The 18,450-nt window shown below is 44.7% G+C and overlaps 2 protein-coding genes and 1 pseudogene across 6 annotated transcripts; 1 reads left to right on the forward strand and 2 right to left on the reverse strand.

Annotated features, from left to right (window-relative positions):
* LOC136508205 (protein unc-13 homolog) overlaps positions 1–1,443 on the forward strand; it is a 63,260-nt pseudogene extending 61,817 nt beyond the window's left edge.
* Positions 1,444–1,791: 348 nt separating this feature from the next.
* On the reverse strand, positions 1,792–3,975 carry LOC136508212 (uncharacterized). Its single transcript, XM_066502856.1, has 4 exons — positions 3,451–3,975; positions 3,242–3,333; positions 2,130–3,153; positions 1,792–2,043 (listed from the first exon to the last, which is right to left on the reverse strand). Exons 1-4 carry the CDS (start codon positions 3,904–3,906, stop codon positions 2,029–2,031), a joined length of 1,587 nt encoding a protein of 528 aa, XP_066358953.1. The 5' UTR covers positions 3,907–3,975; the 3' UTR covers positions 1,792–2,028.
* Positions 3,976–4,166: 191 nt separating this feature from the next.
* On the reverse strand, positions 4,167–8,647 carry LOC136449571 (uncharacterized). 5 transcript variants are annotated; one of them, XR_010758053.1, is made up of 5 exons: positions 8,396–8,647; positions 7,842–8,255; positions 7,410–7,514; positions 4,628–4,700; positions 4,167–4,538 (listed from the first exon to the last, which is right to left on the reverse strand). XR_010758053.1 is itself a non-coding variant. In XM_066449628.1 (4 exons), the coding sequence occupies exons 2-3, from the start codon at positions 8,105–8,107 to the stop codon at positions 4,643–4,645; spliced, it is 324 nt and encodes a 107-aa protein (XP_066305725.1). In that variant the 5' UTR covers positions 8,108–8,255; positions 8,396–8,647; the 3' UTR covers positions 4,167–4,538; positions 4,628–4,642. The 5 variants fall into 5 exon arrangements, 3 of the variants coding, with proteins under 3 accessions (XP_066305725.1, XP_066305733.1, XP_066305741.1); XR_010758051.1 differs by having other exon boundaries at positions 4,167–4,700; XM_066449628.1 differs by lacking the exon at positions 7,410–7,514.
* Between the last annotated feature and the right edge of the window lie 9,803 nt (positions 8,648–18,450).

Here is an 18,450-nt window from a genome sequence, read left to right on the forward strand (position 1 = left end):
CTTAGTGCAGTATTCATTGATGGAGAGATCACCTTGGTAGGTGCTGTGAAGCTCAACCTCAAGGTAGACAACACGCTGGAGTTCGTTGTCGTGGAAGAGGCTTTCGACCTCGGTCCATAGGGAGAAGGCAATGAGGTGCGGCTTGTGGACGATATCGAAGACAGATTTGGAGACGGTGAGAAGGATCCAATTAACGATGCAAGGATTCGTCAGCTGCCACTCAGCGTCGTGCTCTGCCGTAGGGGTGGGAGAGCGGACGTGTTCGGTCAGCCCAAACTTGCCGAGGACGGAATCGAAGAAGCACCGCCACTATGAGTAGTTGCCCTCATCAAGATCAAGGACCACGGGGACATGGGAACGGATGTTGATGACTTGGATGACAAAGGAGTGGGATCGGGAGGATTGAGACCAGAGTCGAAGGAGTCGTCAGAATGATGAGAGGAAGGAGCCATGGGTGCGGCTGCTGTGGAAGCTGCGGCGGTGGCAGAAGCTGTGGCGAAGGAGTTCAGGAAAGGTTCGCCGGTAATTGATACCATGAAAGTGGAAGAATGATCAACTGCACTACGTGAGCCAGCGGCAGAGCGAGTACATGCGTGACGTTGGCGAGCGTTGCGGATCGCGTGGTGACCGCGTCCAGCGATTACAAACGAGCTTACCAGCGGGCCCTGTGGGCCCTGTGCAGACTAATCCGCTGACAGTCCTTGTCGCCGAGGTCGCCGCGTACCGCCTCATCTTCCTGGACTCGCACCACTCCTACGGCGGCCTCTACGTCGTCGGCGTAGCCGACGCCCGCATCGGCCCCGCGCTCCGCGCGCTCAAGCAGAACCTGTCCCTGCTCGTCTCCATCCTCGTTGACCGCGCGCAGCCCGTGGCCTCCGGGAGGTGATGAAGGCCTCGTTCCAGGGGTTCCTGATCGTCCTGCTAGCCGGTGGCAGCGAGAGGAGCTTCACGATGGAAGACCACGCGATGATCGAAGAGGACTTCAGGAGCCTGAAGCGAGCGTTCTGCACGCGCGGCGAGGGGCTTGTGTCCGAGGACGTGGTCGAGTCCGAGGCCCGGGCCGCGGAAGGCGTCGTCGCGCTCATGGCGCAGACGGCGGAGCAGCTCGTGGAGGAGTTTGGCATTGCGGCGTACGAGTGCACCGAGGCGGTCTCCGAGAGGCAGCGCCTACCGATGCCGCCGACGACCAGGAGGTGGAGCCGCAGTGACCCAAACACCATCCTGCGCGTGGTGTGCCATCGCGACGATGAGGTCGCCAACCACTTCCTGAAGCGCACATTTCAGCTTCCCAAGAGGCGGTAACTGCTGTTTTTATCGTTGCGGCCACTGTGTGTGTGTTGCAGACTTCATTTGCATATATTAACATGGGGTGTATGTGTATTAATTTATTACAAGTATCTGAAAACAATTTAATCATTTGCAGATTGTAGTTTGAAACTTTGAATTGCAGGAATGAAGGTCGAGGGAGGAGAATCTGAGTGTTGAAATTTTAAGTGATTTTCCAGTAAGCCTAAACAATTGTCAATCCAGACAGCAATTCAGAATGGGGTTGTCAATCCAGACAGATGCCTCTACAGGTTAAAGTTTACTGTGACAGAAAAGAATGGGGGAACTGGTACTAGCATACGGCCTGTTGGCTTGAGCTTGTTTGGCTGATAAGCCATAGCTGAAAGTACTGTTGGCTGATTTGGTGTGAGAGAAAAATATGTTAGTTGGCTGAAAAAATACGGCTTATAAAGTCAAAAAGCCCAAACGAAAAGAAGGGGTAACACGCACAGATACAATTGATCATATTGACAAAAGAATAATATTGAAATACTACACCATATTGACAGTGCCACAAAAAACACCATACTAGAATATGGATGACAATGTCATGTTTACAAACATATGAAAGAATATGGATCACAGAAATGTAACTGGTTTCACAATCTCGCATTTTCACAATCTTTGCATTCCCACCCAGCTCAGCACTCTCTCTCTCCTCCTAGCGGGAGGTGTTTCACTATTCAGTAGCAATCCACCATTTCATCCTGCAAAATTCTGCACATGATTTACCATCAGAAGATTATACTTGGAAGAGCAAACATGGATTACATCAACAGTTAGATTACTGAGAAAAAGCTCACCTGGCCAAATCTGGTTCTGGTCCTCATAAACCCCCCTCTGGTGATCGGATCAGCCTCCTTGGCACTGCAGTTCCAGTAAGCCCCCACCGTCCCCAGGATCGGCATGTCGTCCGGGCTCGGGCTCGGGCTCGGGGACCTCGACCTCCTCGGCGTTGAGTTGGCCGACGATATCTTGATGTCCTCCACGGTGAGGGCCCCAAGGATCGGGCGGTCCTCCCGGCTGATCGGCGAGTAGGACCGGACCGAGTTGCTCTCGGGCGTCCCCGAGGAACCGAGCCACGTGGAGAGGCTGGCGTCCACGGAGGCCTCCTGCTTGCTCGGCGTGCTGGGGGTGTAGCTGTAGTCCGAGACCGCCGGCCTCTCCTCCTTCCTCTTGGCCGCCGCCGCCACCGCCGGTGGCTCGGCGAGGAGGTCCATCCGGTTCTCCTGCACCACAGTGACGTTCTCCTTGTCCGAGGACTTGGGCGCGGCGGCAGCGCGGGGCTTGGGTTCCTTCCACCGGGTGAGGCTGAGGTTCTCTACGGAGCCGAGCACCGAGGGGGACTCCGCCGGGGGCACGACGGGCGCCGCTACCTGGCCGCCGGAATCCTTGGACGTCTTGCCAAACGGAAGCAGGAAGAGCGACTCGCACGCGTCCTCCTCGCTGCGGCCGATTCCGAGGAGACCGTGCTCGTCGTCGTCGTCGTCCATCGCGCACTCATCGAGCCCGTCTTCCCTTTCCTCCTCCTCCTCCTCGTCGTCGTCGTCTTCGAACTCGTCGTACTCGTCCTCCTCGGCGTCCTCGTAGTCGCTGTCGCTCTCGATGCCAGCGCAGTTGCTGTACCTGTGGTTCAAGGGGAAGGCCTCGGACTTGGCGCACTCCGGCGCCAGCATCCACCCCTTGTCGCTGCTATCCCCACCATCCTCCAGATCGGCTCCCTCGCCGTCCTCCTCCGGGATCGGGGCCGCCTCGAAGGTGGTGACGTTGGGGTCGAACGCCACCTTCTTCTTCACGACGGCCAGGCACATGTCGTCCGTGGAGTCCCTGAACAAAGCACAACACACGCCAGATGAAAACGACGAGAGCGGCGGCTCATCTCGCAGACCGAAACTGCAGCGATCCACCCACGAACCTCAACTCGAGGAGCGTCGCTAGGAGCGGCGCGGCGGCGGAGACGGCCTCCCCATCCAGATCAACCTTCTTCGGCGTAACCCGCGCCACGGTCTGATCCCACATACATCACACACAGATTTGATCAGGCGATCCGATCCATCCAACCCTAGAACTCGATCGACGAACGGGAGAAACAAAACAAAGCAGGAAGCGGGTCGAGTCAGTTACCCGGGCGCGGCCGTTGGGGGACTGTGACGGCGACCGCTTGCGGCGGCGGCGGCGCTCCTTGGCCCCCCCGAAGCAGCCAAGGAAGCAGCCCATCGTGAACCGCAGGCGACGGCGTGAGGCAGCAGAGAACGAGTGGGAGGGGATCGCGGGACAGTGGTGATTAGTGATGAGGAGGCGGCATTTGGGGGAGCGCGAAGGGGAGGAAAACAAGTGGTGGGGTGGGGATGAAGCCGTTGGGGGGGCGGGGGAGGAGAAGCGCCACGAATGGTAACGGTCAAGTTGACCCAGCTGGCAAGTGACCGTTGGACGACGGAACCCGTGTGAGAGGGGCTCCCACCAGAAAGGAATCCGAGGGCCACCAAGAACGCGGGCTGGGCCAACATGGGCCGACTCTATGTGGCCCGTGGTCATGCGTGGACCACCAAACAACCGCTGAAGCGGGCTGGGGTCGACCATCCGTGTAGTAGTGTCCACTTTGTTTGGTCATGCAAGTGCAATAGTTACTTTTATTACTATATATAATATCTTTACTTCCCCTCAAATATATATATATATATATATATATATATATATATATATATATATATATATATATATAAATCTTTATTGCGGCCCCACCACATCTCAAAATAAATAATGTACTGGCATCTCATTTTGTTAATACAGTGTTTAAAAGCAATCTGGATACTAACTCCAGTAATAAGTAGACCAAAAGATGCTGGCAACAAGGATTAAAAAGGAACATCCCATGTTAATACATCAAATAGTATAGACAAAATCGATCTGAATCATGCATAGGAACTAGTAGTGTTCGATTCTACTAGCATTTGCATTATCACATGAATCATTACTCTGCCAAAAACTCAGGATGCTGTTGGTATCCAAAATTAAACCAGAGAAAGGCATTCTTTCTCGGCTTCTTTAATCCTGTCTACCTACTGTATCCGGTGATCATTTCTAGGTCTTTGATGTAACTCCCAGTTAAGGCCAGCTAAATATTCACCCGCTGCTTATCACCAGTTCGGCAATCATTGCAAAATGCGTTTCCTTGCGTCCAAAGGACAGCCAGTGTCTGTTGGAATGAACTTCTGTATGCATGATTGTTACTGTACTGTTAGGGCCAAGCCGGAGACAGGAATACTGAGATACAGATCTTTATACACATGATAGAATCCACCTGTGCAAGATGTATTTACATGATTGAGCATATGCATGTATCCAAATATTCATCATCTGAGTCGCTTGAGTCACTGCAAATTATGGAAAAGATAAAAGCATAGTTAGAGGAAGATATTAAAATAATTTGTTCAAAGTAGTAAGCTTCAGTAGGACTCTCCTGAAACTCCAACATAAACAAGATCAGCACGGCAATTTAAGTATAGCATGGAGGCTTTTCAAGCAGTAGTAATTGGCAAATATATCTGATTTGTTACAAAGATAATCAACTGGAAGGCTTTAATGACATCACACTCATGCCCGACCCCTAAAGAAAACTTTTTTCTCAATTAAAATAATATTCATAATACCTAATGTGATTTTTAGTATAAATTGAATAATATTATATACCAGGAAGTTTTTAAACAACAGAGGCAAATTATTAGTTTTAGGAAACTATAATATCCTCAGTTGGAAAACATTATTTGTTGAGAAAAAGTGCAAAGTTGGAAGATAACAGAGGGAAATCAATACTTCTGGCAAAAAGATAACTACAATATGCTCGGTTCGAAAATATAAAAGTGCAACGAGCCCTGACAGAGACCATAGTTGATTGCATTACATCATTACTAATTAATAATAACAAAGAATTCAATGGATCTCAAAATCTACTAAGACAATAAAAGACTCCGCTAATGTTAAAAAAACAGAGCTGTTAACTTAGCTGGCTCCCAGGAATTAAAAAGTGCAACAAATGCGATGTAGTAAAAACAGAACATGCACGTTAACAAGGACAAACTGCAATAGCTTTGTCAGAACAAGACCTGAGGAAATGATACTCACCTAATTATTGCCCTAGAAAGCTACAAGCCTACAGCTGCATAGATAATAACACTAGAAAAAAATGTTATGTTGGTTACGGTTAGCATGCATGTTCATAGCACCAAAAGCTCTAAGATTATTCATAGCATCAAAGCTTTGGTCGAGCCAACAAACAAATCCTCAAGTCGCAAATAAGCTGATAGCTCGATGGTTAGGTGGCTGGTTGCAGCACCCACCCACCCACGTTCAAGCACAGCTCGACACAGATGATGTACTAGGGCTTGCCCAAGTAAATCCTGTCTCTTATGCATGGAGCCACAAAGAGACTGCAATGTGCCTATAGCTTGCGGAGTCTTGGATGGTTCTGTCAATCACACCAGGAACACAACTGCCTGACCTGTGTGTAGTCTGTAGGTCTTGGTTGTGTGCGTGGAGGTAAGGGTAAGCGGGTGTGCATCTGTGAGGTCTAGGTTTGTGTACGCACATGTGTTCAGAACTTCAGACACTACAGCAGTACCAACATGAGGCATAAAACAAAGTAGCATGAGGTTGACATGTTATTTTCATATCTTACGAAATTCTACTCATTTCACCATTGGATATAAGACTGTGGCCCATTGCAGAGTAGTTGAAATTTAATGGGTTCCTATGTGGATTAAATAGGAACATCAAAATAGAGGGTTATATTGACTCACTATCACGTGAAGTGCAGTTTCATCTCAACTGTGCTCTCAACGAGTTACTGGTCTGGTCCAAACAATTTGGTGTCACGGATAAATAAAGCTAATTGGAGACTAGTGATAAAGTACCATGAGTGGTCTCCACAGAAATTCTTCCAAGTAAGTGGAAAATGAACTTTTGGTTGTAGTGTGGTCAAACCCACTGAAGATTTTTCCCATGTAATCAGATTCCTTTGCTCCACTGGGTCAGCTAAACAGATTGGGAATCAGAATGGGTGGCCATGTGATTGTATCTAGTTCCAGCTGGCCGTTAGACATACTAAGACAGAATTTTGCCCACCATTTCATTAGTGCAAACTAGCTTCAGATCCCATGAAAAAGCGCTAGACATGGGCATAAAAAGCATTAAACATCTCCACTCCAAAAATGAATAGAAACAAAGTTTTCAGGTGCAGCAGAGGTTGTGTAATGTACATGCATGTGATCAGATTTAACTTTGTCAACTTGGCCAGTTGACTGCATTAGTATAAAATGATGAAAATAAGATATTGAGCATTAGCTGTCTTAGATCTCTTTTCCTTTGAAGAACTAATTATCTTAACCCCTAAGTACTGGAAGTTCATTTATTAGTTGATAAAAAGAGTACGAATTCAACAATCTATTGTAAATTGACATGTGCAGCTCCTCAAGAATGATTAACAAATGTTCAGAAAATCAAACAGAGTACGAATCGCCTTGTTTTTCAGCACTACTTCAGCAATACTTTTCAGCGAATTAACAGTGTTTTCCTCTCACAACAAATCAGCATTAGCATCAGCAGCAACCTAATTTCAGCGAAACAAAGTGATTGACACCATTGAATTCGACTGCTCATCATCTCTGACTAGAAAGCCAGAAATTGCACAGTATTCATATCATAACGCTTGAGTCATTTAATCACTAAAGCACATTTTGCAAAAAATGTTAACTGATGATAAACTGAACTTCAGAATAAACCAATGACCACCTTTTGTGCTTGTATTGCAGCAGAATAGTATATCAAAAGCAAACAGGGAAAAACATGCAAACCAGACTCATTAGAAACACAGTAGAGTTCAACATTTACTCTCCCTCCCTCTCGCAGCAATTAATAGCAGAGACCATGCCTTTAGACCTGAGTAACAACTCTGCCTAAACTTTATTAGGCAAGAAATTCACGTTTAGAGCGTGTTCAGTGTCTCTATAACGACAAACTTTTCAGTTTTTATTCAGGTCTCCAAGCTACTTCAGAAAAAGGTAACCGTAGGCATTGAACCAACTTACTTGAATTAGATGATTGAAAGCTCCCAAGCCCAATCATTCCGTTAGCCTTGCCGAGAATGGAAGGTTACGACATCCTCAACAAAACACATGTTCTAACGTCATACCCTGCCAGACAAGATATCGTCCAATAACTGAAACCACTGTAGTTGAAGCTGCAGCTCCAGACAAATAATCGGATCACCATTCTTCCCATTTCCCGCTATAGTCTTAACAAATGTTACCACAGGACACTTACAGCTATCCTTATAACTCCATTTGTGCAAATTAATGCAACCTCACGAACGAGCAAAAACTACACAGAATTCATCTAATTCAATAGTATAACGTGGTATCAAAGGAATTTTGCTATCGGGTAGCATCAATCATTAACAATTGCACCAACGCATTCTAAGACACATAAAATGTGAGTGGGGATGCCTGTTTTCGACATACCTAGGCTGGAACTCCCTGACATCGATGAGCTTGCTGCCATGCCTATCTTTCCACTGCACACGGCGTTTGGGCCCCTTGCGGCCCTTCCGCGCCATGCCGCCAGCCGGCTGCCGCGGCAGCAGCGCCTTGCGCTCGCCGGCAGCGTCGTCGTCCTTGGAGCCGATGCCGCCGGAGGACGCAGACCGTGAGACCGCAGCCGGAGAGGAAGGGGGCGTGTTCTTACCGCTGCCGTTGCACGACAAGCTCCTGAGGATGCGGCGATCCATCGCCGGGTGGCATCAACTCCCCGCCGCGCGAGCTTGATTCATTCGATTCGCTTTCTGCGGCCCGCGCTCGGAGCTCCGCAAATTGGCAGCTCCGGGTCGATGCGGAATACAGCAGGGTGAAAAACTGAGCCGGATCTCGAGGTTGGGACTGATCGCGAATTTGAAAAAGGCCCAATCCAGATTTCAGAAAGGGAGAAACAACGAACAACAATCAATCCAAAATAAAGGGGAAGAAATATCCACAAAGCTGAACGTTCAAGCGAAAATTAACGGGGAATCGAATCTAACCACAGGGTTGGCGATAAGCTCGGAGGAGAGTAAGCTAACCGAATTCGCCGCAGAATCGGAGGTGGAGAAGGGGATTTGTGGACCGAAGGGGGGCGAATTTGGAGCCGAGACGATGCAAGGTTGCTGGAATTTTGAGACGATGGATTGGGTTGGGTTGGAGGATTTGTGGGGGAGGAATCGCGGGAGAGCGAATCAGGCGAGCCCGTATAGGCAGAGGCGCGCAGGATGACGCAGGTTGTGGGTGGGGGGGTGTTGGCGCCGAACCCGCGCGCGTGTAAAGTTCCCTTTCCCTTGCTCGTTCGCCGCTAGTGGATATCACATGTCCTACGTTTTTTTTTTGGCCACGTAGTTTTTTACAATGTACAGATAGAGAAATCTAATTAACAAGGTGAAAATAAGAAATTTAGAGTTCAATCCAAATCTTAAGTAAAATGACTCCTGTTAAATTCAATCTAATTGCTTTTTAAGTCCAAATCCATTCAAAATGGTCAAATAATAAAATTAATACAGCTACATGTCAAAAGTTTGACTCTACAATTAACTAAAATCTTGTGTTTGTAATTTAAATCTTAGTTAAATTAGGGTGAGATGAAGTACTTGAAACTTGTTATTAAGGAGACATTGAGGTAGTAGGATTAGAGATGGCAACGGTGAATTCCCCGTCGGGGATGCCTTCCCATTCTCGTCCGCGCGGGGGAGAAAATTCTTTGTCTCCGCTCCCGTCAACACTCACGACTCACGAGGAAAAGGTTTCGCCCCATACCCATCCCACGCGGCGAATTTGTTCTCGACGGGTCCCCGTCCCCACAAACATAGATGAAGACCACTGTCAGAAAGAACACATTTGCATCAAGGGGACCATCATCAAATTACATTAATCAGGCAAACAACATCAAATTTGAGTTGTTTTCAACACAACAGCCATGCATGAGAATGACAATGCTGCTCTCGCACCTCGCACCATCTGATGTCGTAGGACGACACAACGCTGCCTCCGGCAACGACATCGCTTACGCGGTTGTTGCTAGTTTGCCACCGTCGAACCTCTCGACGCTGGCCTCTAACTCCCCCAACCCACTTGCATCACATTGTCCTTTTACCTCATCACATCAAACGAAGTCCATCGTGATGTGCTGATTTACAAGGCAATCAAGATGCATGGTGATTTGCATATTTTCTATATCTTTGTTTGGAACAACTATACCCCACCAAAAGTCCAGTTCTTTGGGGTAACAAAACAACTTGAAGCTAAAACTGATCATTCACTACGTTGTCTTGTTAGAAAACTTAGAGTTAACATGATCTTACTTAGTCCAATACAAGAACACCTAATCTGTGATTAGTAATTAATGAACTTAATTAGACACTGACCTTAACCGGATAAGGTCAGTGTCTAATTAAGTTCACTAATTACTAATCATATATTAGGTGTTCTTGCATCGGACTAGGTAAGATCATGTTAATGCTAAGTTTTCTAACTTGTCTATCCCGTGTGCAAAGAAGTCCTTGAAACCTTCGTCTCTCACCTTGTCTTGGGGTATACCTTATGTAACTCCTCTGGTGTTACGAGCTTGCTAAGCACTGAGATTTAGGTCCGAGAAGGATTAGCTTAACAAGTTTCTGGGTCTTAAAAATTTATAACGCACGTGAGGCGAAAAACAATTTCTATGAATAAGGATCAAACATAACATGTATTCAATACTTAAATAAAAATTGAAGTACAAGTTTAGTAGATGGAAAGACAACTTTAACTTTTGGAAAATAGATGTTGTTAACTAGTGTTTTGGGAGCTCAAAAATCAAATTTGACGTTAAGATAAGCTTTTTTCTTTAAGTCGGCAAACACTTGAACTATTGTGTAAAATACCACTTTTGGTGAATTATATTGAGAAAAATAGTTAAATGATGTTTAAATATTTTGCTCCTATGGGTTAGTATGAGGTATGGACTATCGTATGAAATACTTGTTGGTAGCAGTTAATAGAGTTTAGGCCTTTTAAAATTGTAAAAAAAAGTGTTAATGACTGTTAGTTTGAATTGAATTCTTAACTTTTCTAAGTATATAAAAGTAGTAAGACAATGCTATTTTGACATTTAATTTCTAACAAAAATGTTTAAACACCAGTTGCATGTTTTGGTATTGTTGATTACATCAAAGTGAGTGCTTGAGCATGGCATAGGTCGAAATTATGTTGGATGTCACGTTGTCCGCTCTAAAATTGCCCAAACCTCCTTAGAACGCGCTGTGAACCCTGATTCGGTGCTCGATTCGTGAACCGGCGATCAGCGTGACGAACTCATGTTGGCACCTCCCTATCTCCCTCTCTGGTTGCTCTTGGGTCAGGACGATTGCTCCGCTAGATAGCTGGTAGTGTCGACTTTAGGTTAGTCGGATCAGTTGAACTTTGTTTGAGATGATCGGCATCCTTTGTTACGCTTTAAAATTCATGCACATCATATGCTTGGCTCAGGCGCACAGTCACCTTGCGTGGCTTCTCGACGTCGCACGGCTGGCCGCGTTCCATGCACCGCGGTGCCGACCCCGATCGGCCTATCTGGTCGTGGGTTGGCCGTGGCCGGCTCCAGCGGGCCGCTGTCTTCGCCTTGCAGCTGCTGGCCATCGCGCTACTGCCCCCGCTGCTGCCCTTCTCGCCATCGCACGCGCGCCATCGTGTCCGCGCTCCCTGCAATCCTGCGCCGCTGTCTGGCCCTGTCCGATGGCATTGTCTCTACCGCGTGTGCGTTGCCAGCTAGGCCATGCACGGTGCCAAGCCGATGTCGCGGCGGCCTTCATCTTGCCGACGTGGCGTTCTGTCCGTCGCTCGAATCACTTACTCATCGAGCCACTACTTGCCTCCGTAGTCATGTCGCACTAATGCCCGTGTCGTGGTGTCACTGCCCTCCTTCGCTTCATTAACACAACCTCGACCGAAGCAGGCATAGCCTTGAAGAGCTACCGCCCCCCGCCTGCCCTTGTCGCCGATAGAATCGCCCGCTTCGCACGATAAATACGTGCGGTTCGGGACACCACACTTCAATTAGGCGTTCCCGTAGTTAGACAGGAAAGCCAGCTAGCAGCCCGACCCTCACCTTGGCACAACCGAGCACTATTGCTGGCAAATTTTTTGTTTTCTCGCCACCGGCTAGGTGCGTCGCCGTGCTAGTGAAATTAGGGTAAGGTCTGAATTAGTTGAATTGTTTGTATCTAGGAGCTCGCCTTGACCTCCTCTATCTGGTGCTCGCGCCATTTGGCCAGGGCGCTTATCGGTGATGTGGTAACGCATGGGTGTCCATCTCAGAGCACCGCCACCCCAGCGGCTCGCACGTGGCCAGGCCACCTCGGCACTCCTCCGCCTCAATCATCACCGCAACACGAATTTCAGTGAGCTACTGGTGCTTACCCACTATCCCTACCACCCCGATAGAACCTTAGGTCATCGAAACAGTCGCGTCGTCGCCACGGATAGCCTCTCGCCGCTGCAGCCCACAACAGTGCCCCTTCGAGTTCCTAACCGTCACCCATCATTGCGCGTTTAGCTAGAGATGGTGGTCGGCCCCTTACTTCTATTGTAGCGAGCCTAGTTGGCCTGGCGTAACCGCCGTTGCCGCCGGTGTGCCGCGCCGCCACGCGCAGGTACACCGAGGACCGCCCCGTTGTAAAGGCAACACATTCTAGGGTCTTTAATGCAAAGCGTGAGTCTATAGCAATAGTGTTACGTTGCTCCGCGTGATTATCCAAAAACCCGAGCCCTCTTTTGCAAAACACGAGCGCATGCGGGCGTCCCAGCCTTGGGCCGTGCTAGGCCGTCATGGCTCACACGCGACCCGCGCTGGGCCAGAATGGGTTGCTGTCGGCCCTTTTTTCCTTTTCTAAGCATTTTCTAATTTAGTTTCTAAGATAAACTTGTAAATTCAATCTAAAATTGTGTAGTTAACCAAAAATTATGAAACCAACTTTGTTAAGTTCCGAAAATCATGATCTATCTGCTAGTATATTTTGTTCACATAGTTTTATAATATTTTCTAGAGCTATCTAATTAATTTGAGATGCTTAATATTATAAAATATAAACTTGTATTAATTTTTGTGATAAATTGGTGATAGTGTTGGCTCTGAAACTTTCAAAGTAAATTCCTAATATTATTAGGTGCTCACTGTAATTTTTGTAGCTCCATAATAATTAGTTTGCTAGGTAGCTAAATGAGCCCTAGTTCAAAAATATATGTTTAATCAATAGAATACCAAAACACCTTGGGATTTTAGAACTAAAATATTTTTTCCAAGGCGAAGCCTTACTTGACAAAGTGGATACGTAGACTAGTACGTTACTCACTAAAGTTAGTTCGTTAGCCTGCGGAGCGTAATCGTATTTTAGAGTTGCAGTTGTCGTTGATTAATTGTGTCTCTGCATTTCATCCACGTATATCATAATAGGAACAACGATGGATTATAAAGTCGACCAAGGTAGCGGAAAAGATGGTGCCTTGATGATCATGTCACCGTGATGGAATGCTAACTTTTGGTTATATCTTACCCAGGCAAACCCCGGTGCATAACCTCTATTATCTGTACTTTATCTTATGTTTGTGCATTAAGTTTGAAGGAGTTGAATGAAAACCACTTGCATATATATATCCTTATCCTATAGGTTCTACTAGTATGTTAGGATCATGTAGATTGCTATGCTATAGGATCCGGTAGAAGTCGAGTGATTACCTATCACTCGCGAGAGTTAGAAAAAGATATTATTGTTGTTATTATATTACTATCACATGGAATATATATGAATGATAAATGAAGACCGGGCGGAATGGTACTTGGGTTTGGACTTGGTTAGGCATTCGAGCGAGGCTCGGATTGCCCTTGTTCCGCCTGTGTCGATTAAGGACCGTCCGTTGCTGTGGATGGTAGTTAGGTCACAGACTTATTATCCTGAGCACATACTTGCTTATGGGAGCGGAAAGGCTCGTTACGCTCTTGTCGTGGGTTTTGGCTCTTTCCAGACCAACTAATTGGAGGCGGGGAAAGGTGGAGGTATAAGCACCATACTAAGACCGGGTCTCGAGTGTGGGGGCTTGGAGTCCAAGTTTGGACGGGGACCTGAACCCCTCGACAGGAGTGGAATGGTTTGGTCTTGTTTGTGCTTGGGGTATAAACGGAGCGTGTATTTCGGGGTACCCAGATATGATACATTGATTCACGAATCGTTATTTCTGTGAGACGGTACTACTTGACTATGGTCTAGCACCGTAGTAAGAACTGGAACTTGAAATGTGATAAAATAGTTATGATTGCTTACCACCTACTTGGAAGTAGCTTAGGTGCTTATATAGAATGGTTAGTTAATGAACTAATGATGACTGCTAATAAAATTGAATATAAGGACACACGTTTAATAATGCTTCCGTAGATGTAATAACCCACAAGCCAGATAGCCTTGCATATCCTTGGAGTCTTTTATTTTTCTCCTATCGGGTAAGTCTTGCTGAGTACAATCGAGCACTCAGGGTTTTATTCTCCTGTTGCAGGTGAGCGGAGGATACCTAGAGTTGACTCTTGTGTGTGGAAACCTCCTGGTGAGCTTAGAGAGGATTCCTTTCACGCTACGATCGTAGTATTTATTTATAACCCTCACGAAAGGTTTTTATAAGAAAAGATGTAAAATCTGCTAACATCTCTTGTATAAAAATGTCCACTATGTTAATACTCCACCATGTCGTTAAATTAATCCTGCTTCCTCTGTAAATCTGATAACATTGTTATATTCTGCTGTTATAATAATTTGAGGTAATATTCTGGTACTGTAATAAAGTGAGGTAAGAAATGACTTAAGAATGTTGTAAACTGTATTCTCTCATTTATAATCCTGATAGAAAAATATGGATTCTTGAGTTCTCCCTTGGGGTGTGCTCGATGGAACTGCGTAGTTTAGTGTCCTCTCTTTAGTACTTAGTGTCTAATGGAAGACAAGTACTCCTGGGAGATATTAGATTAGGCGGTTCTGCCATACCTTACTACCTTCACATGTAACGACTGATTCCTCTTGGGCATCAACACTGCCAAGATTGAGGTGAAACAGAATCGAGGAGATCTCACTGTCATCGACCCTTCCAAGCAATCACTACAACACGTCCTACTTTGCTAGTCACTCTGGAAACACCAAAATGAAAATGGGGTCTTCAACGGGTTTATGCCATCTATACCATGCCTCCATGGCATGGCGAGACGCTCGTGTCACGGACTTCTGGTGCAATCATATGTAACCCAATGTGTAACACCCAAAAGGAATTATGTTTCTTTCCCACCTCTAATGTAACACTACTTTGTAATCACATGAGTTGTAGTTTGTATTGCACTCCCATGCAGTCATACTCTCACTTGCTCTTCACCAATGTTAGATTAAATATCATTAAGATAGGAACAGACCCGAGAGGCCAAATTCTAATACGTCATAGTCATCACTCACCACCACCTTGTTGATGACACCAGAAGCCATAGTCACCACCACCTTATTGATGGCGTCATTCAAAAACCAAACTCTGGACTAACAAAAACTAAATCTACAGAGGGACCGGGTCCCGTTCATCTAACCACCAATGAGGTCGTTGGGCAGCGGTGGATTTTTTTATGTCAAATAACAATGTTTTTTATTAATGTACGGAGACAAAACATTTAATCATGGGGGTATAGTATGTGTGGCCTCCTAGGAACCTGTCGCTTGCATGGGCTCGCTACACGGCAGAAAACTCTGTTGTCGGCTGAACGACAGGCTATATATTGGTCGAACGTTGTTCGCATGATGAAAGAACATTTGGTCAATTTGAAAAGGAAAAAGTATATTCTATCTCTCTAAACTATCATCATAGACTTAGTTTTTCTTCTCAAACCCTAAAACTGACAGCTTACTTTCTGAACTCTAAAAACCATTCAAGTTACCTCCTGCTCTGTTTTAGAGTGGTTTTGTCTTTTTACTTAAAAATAGTCAATACTAAATACTTAGTAATGTTTTAAAACATAGAAAATGTCTCTAGGCTTTTAAAAATTATAAAAAAATCAATGATAGATTGGTATATGATATATCCAAATAAAATAAACTCATGAAGGCAACTTTAGAAAGTTCAAAACAATAGGTTTAACCGTAGGAAAATGGAAAAATGTATATTGAAAATTCTAAATTTTTTTCTAAAACATTATAATTGATGTATAAGCATGTTTTAAAAAATCTGTATGGCAAAAATATGAGATGCGACCAGCATGAATGCAATACATTAATGTTAGTTGTTTTTTTAACACGCGGGGGAGTCTCCCGGATACTCTTAAGAAGAAAGGTGAGGCGCTGCGCGGGAGCCAACGCTTGAACCATGGGCGGGTAGCTTGAGCCCCTGCTCAGCTGACCAACCGAGCCCCCGCTTGGTTCTCTATTAGTTGTGTATTATGGTTTTTGTTGCAAAAAGTTTTTAAAACAAGTTTACATATCAATTATAATGTTTTGGGATTTTTCTATTTTTGCATATTTTTTCATTTTCCTTTAGCTAAATCTACTATTTAAGCATCTAGAGATATTTTCATGAGCTCTAATTATTATATTTAAATTTGTTGTATCCCAATCCATCTATAGATTCTTTGGAAAATCTTAGAGACATTTTCTATGGTTTATTAAGTATTTACCGATTTTTTAACCGAAAAGGATAAAAACCGCCTTCAAAACCATTCCAAATCAAGACAAAGAGGTAATATGACTAGTTTTGAAATTCAAGGGGTAAGAATGTAAGATGTGTGGTTTTGAAGATCGAAAAGAAAAAATCAGAATACGGCGATACTTCAGGAAAGTGGGATGAACTTTTCCTCTTTGATGAAATACATGATTAGATCTAGTCAAAAAAATCTGACTTGGATCCCAAGTAGGATATATGTGCTTATAGTTTACTAAATTTATTTTAGAGTCTAACTGTACTGTCATTTCAATTGTAGACGGCACACCCGTCGACAATGAGTTTGTGAGGTGTATGGCACTAGTTTGTCAATTTCAAGATTTATTAGCGCATTTTTTTCGAATATGCTTATAGAGATAGAATGTACTCCCTCCGTCCCATAATACATGACGTTATAGCATTCAAAGTTTGTCTCACAAAGCAAGACGTTATAGCCATCCTAGTGTGGTAGAACCGTCCGAAATAACATGCTTTCGAAGACGCTCGTCTTCCACTAGACACTAAGCACTCCGAAAGTTAGCTACATCGGACAGTTCCGTCGAGCACACCTCATGGGAGAACTCGAATCAATCCACGTTTTACCTCTAGAATCCAATAATGAGTACGAGCTTACAATACTTAGTCTATTTTATACAACAAAAGTTCTTAAAAATTATTTATTACAATACCAGGGTTTAGAGTGCGCTAATTAAACAGCGGAATGAAAATAAACATCTAACAGAAACGATACAAGGATCCATCTTTGCCCACCAAAAGAATCCTCCACACAAGAGCTACTACTCCAGCTGCACCTATAATAGGGTAAAATAAACCCTAAGTACATAATATACTCGTAAGACTTACCTGACTAGTGGGAATAGTTTCTCGACTCCAATGGGTATGATAGGCAATATGGGTTTATTGTTTTCTTTTTGTTTGCAAAAAGCATTACTAGAAGTATGTCCTTAAGATCAAGTTTTATTAGTAGTCATGATTACTTTATTAGTAACCATTCTAGGTAAGCACATGTTCTACCTTCAAGCAAGGGTTAAACAATCAGAACCATTTTACCATCTTTCACATTCCAGTTCTTGCTATGATGCTAGACCATAGCCAAGTCATACCGTCTCATGGAAATGGCGATTCGCGAACCAATGTATCACAGCTGGGTACCCCGAAACACACGCCATGCTTATACTCTAGGCACAAATAAGACTAACCCATTTCACTCCTGTCGAGGGGTCCAGGTTCCCGTTCAAACTTAGACTTCAAGCCCCCACACTTGAGACCCGATCTTAATATAGTGCTTAGACCTTCACCTTTCCCTACCTCTAATCAGTCAGTCCGAAAAAAGCCAGAACCCACGACAAGAGCGTAACGAGCCTTCTCGCTCCCATAAGCAAGTATGTGCTTAGGATAATAAGTCTGTGACCTGACTACCATCCACAGCAACGGATGGTCCTTAATCGACACAGATAGGAAAAATAGTGTAACCAAGCTAAGCCCCGTGACGGCGGGACACAACTCGTTACACCCACCGATACCCTACCATATCCCTGCCCGGTCTCTATTATCCTTTCATCATTTTTATCATAAGAGTAATTATAATAATCACCTATTGTGAGTAACGGCAGGTTACTCACGCTACCGAAAACCTAAGCATAGCAGCTACTCGAATCTGTACTAGTAAGACTCATAGGACAGATATATCTATACATGTGGTTTCCATAAAATTCCTATAACGTAATTACACATCACATATATACATATAGTGATTATAAAAAATATGGGTTATGCACTAAGGCTTGCCTTGGGCAGGCGCGGTGTCAGTCGAGTTAGTCGGCGGTGGCTCTGAGACCTCCTCCCTCATGAGGACCTCCTTCTCATACTCCTCGATGATCTCCTCGAACTCGCGATCGTCTGTGGTCACTATCTCCACTAACTCGTTCTCTACATGCATGCGATGATGATGCAACCATTTAGCATTTAGGCAACATCAACTCTTAAAATAAGAATACGCACACCAAGTTACTAAGCTAGCTCTATTGACTAAGATAATAAGCTAACTATAATCTTCATCAAGCAAAGTGTTGGGTTCAACTAATAAACCCTTACCTTGATAAATTAAGGATATATTTTTATTTCTACTAGTGACTTAATGTATATTGAAATAAAGAGCATTTAACTATCCTAATGCTTAGTCTATTCTAAGGCTATAAAAATTACAGTGAGCACATAATAATACAATAAAGCTACCATAAAAATTTCAGAACTAAAGCTATCACCAATTTACCACAAAAATTCCTACAAAAATTAACTTAATATTATTAAGCATTCTCAAACGATTTAATAACACCTAATATCA

Source organism: Miscanthus floridulus, chromosome 1 (assembly GCF_019320115.1).
Source record: "Miscanthus floridulus cultivar M001 chromosome 1, ASM1932011v1, whole genome shotgun sequence".
In the NCBI taxonomy this organism is placed as follows: Eukaryota; Viridiplantae; Streptophyta; class Magnoliopsida; order Poales; family Poaceae; genus Miscanthus; species Miscanthus floridulus.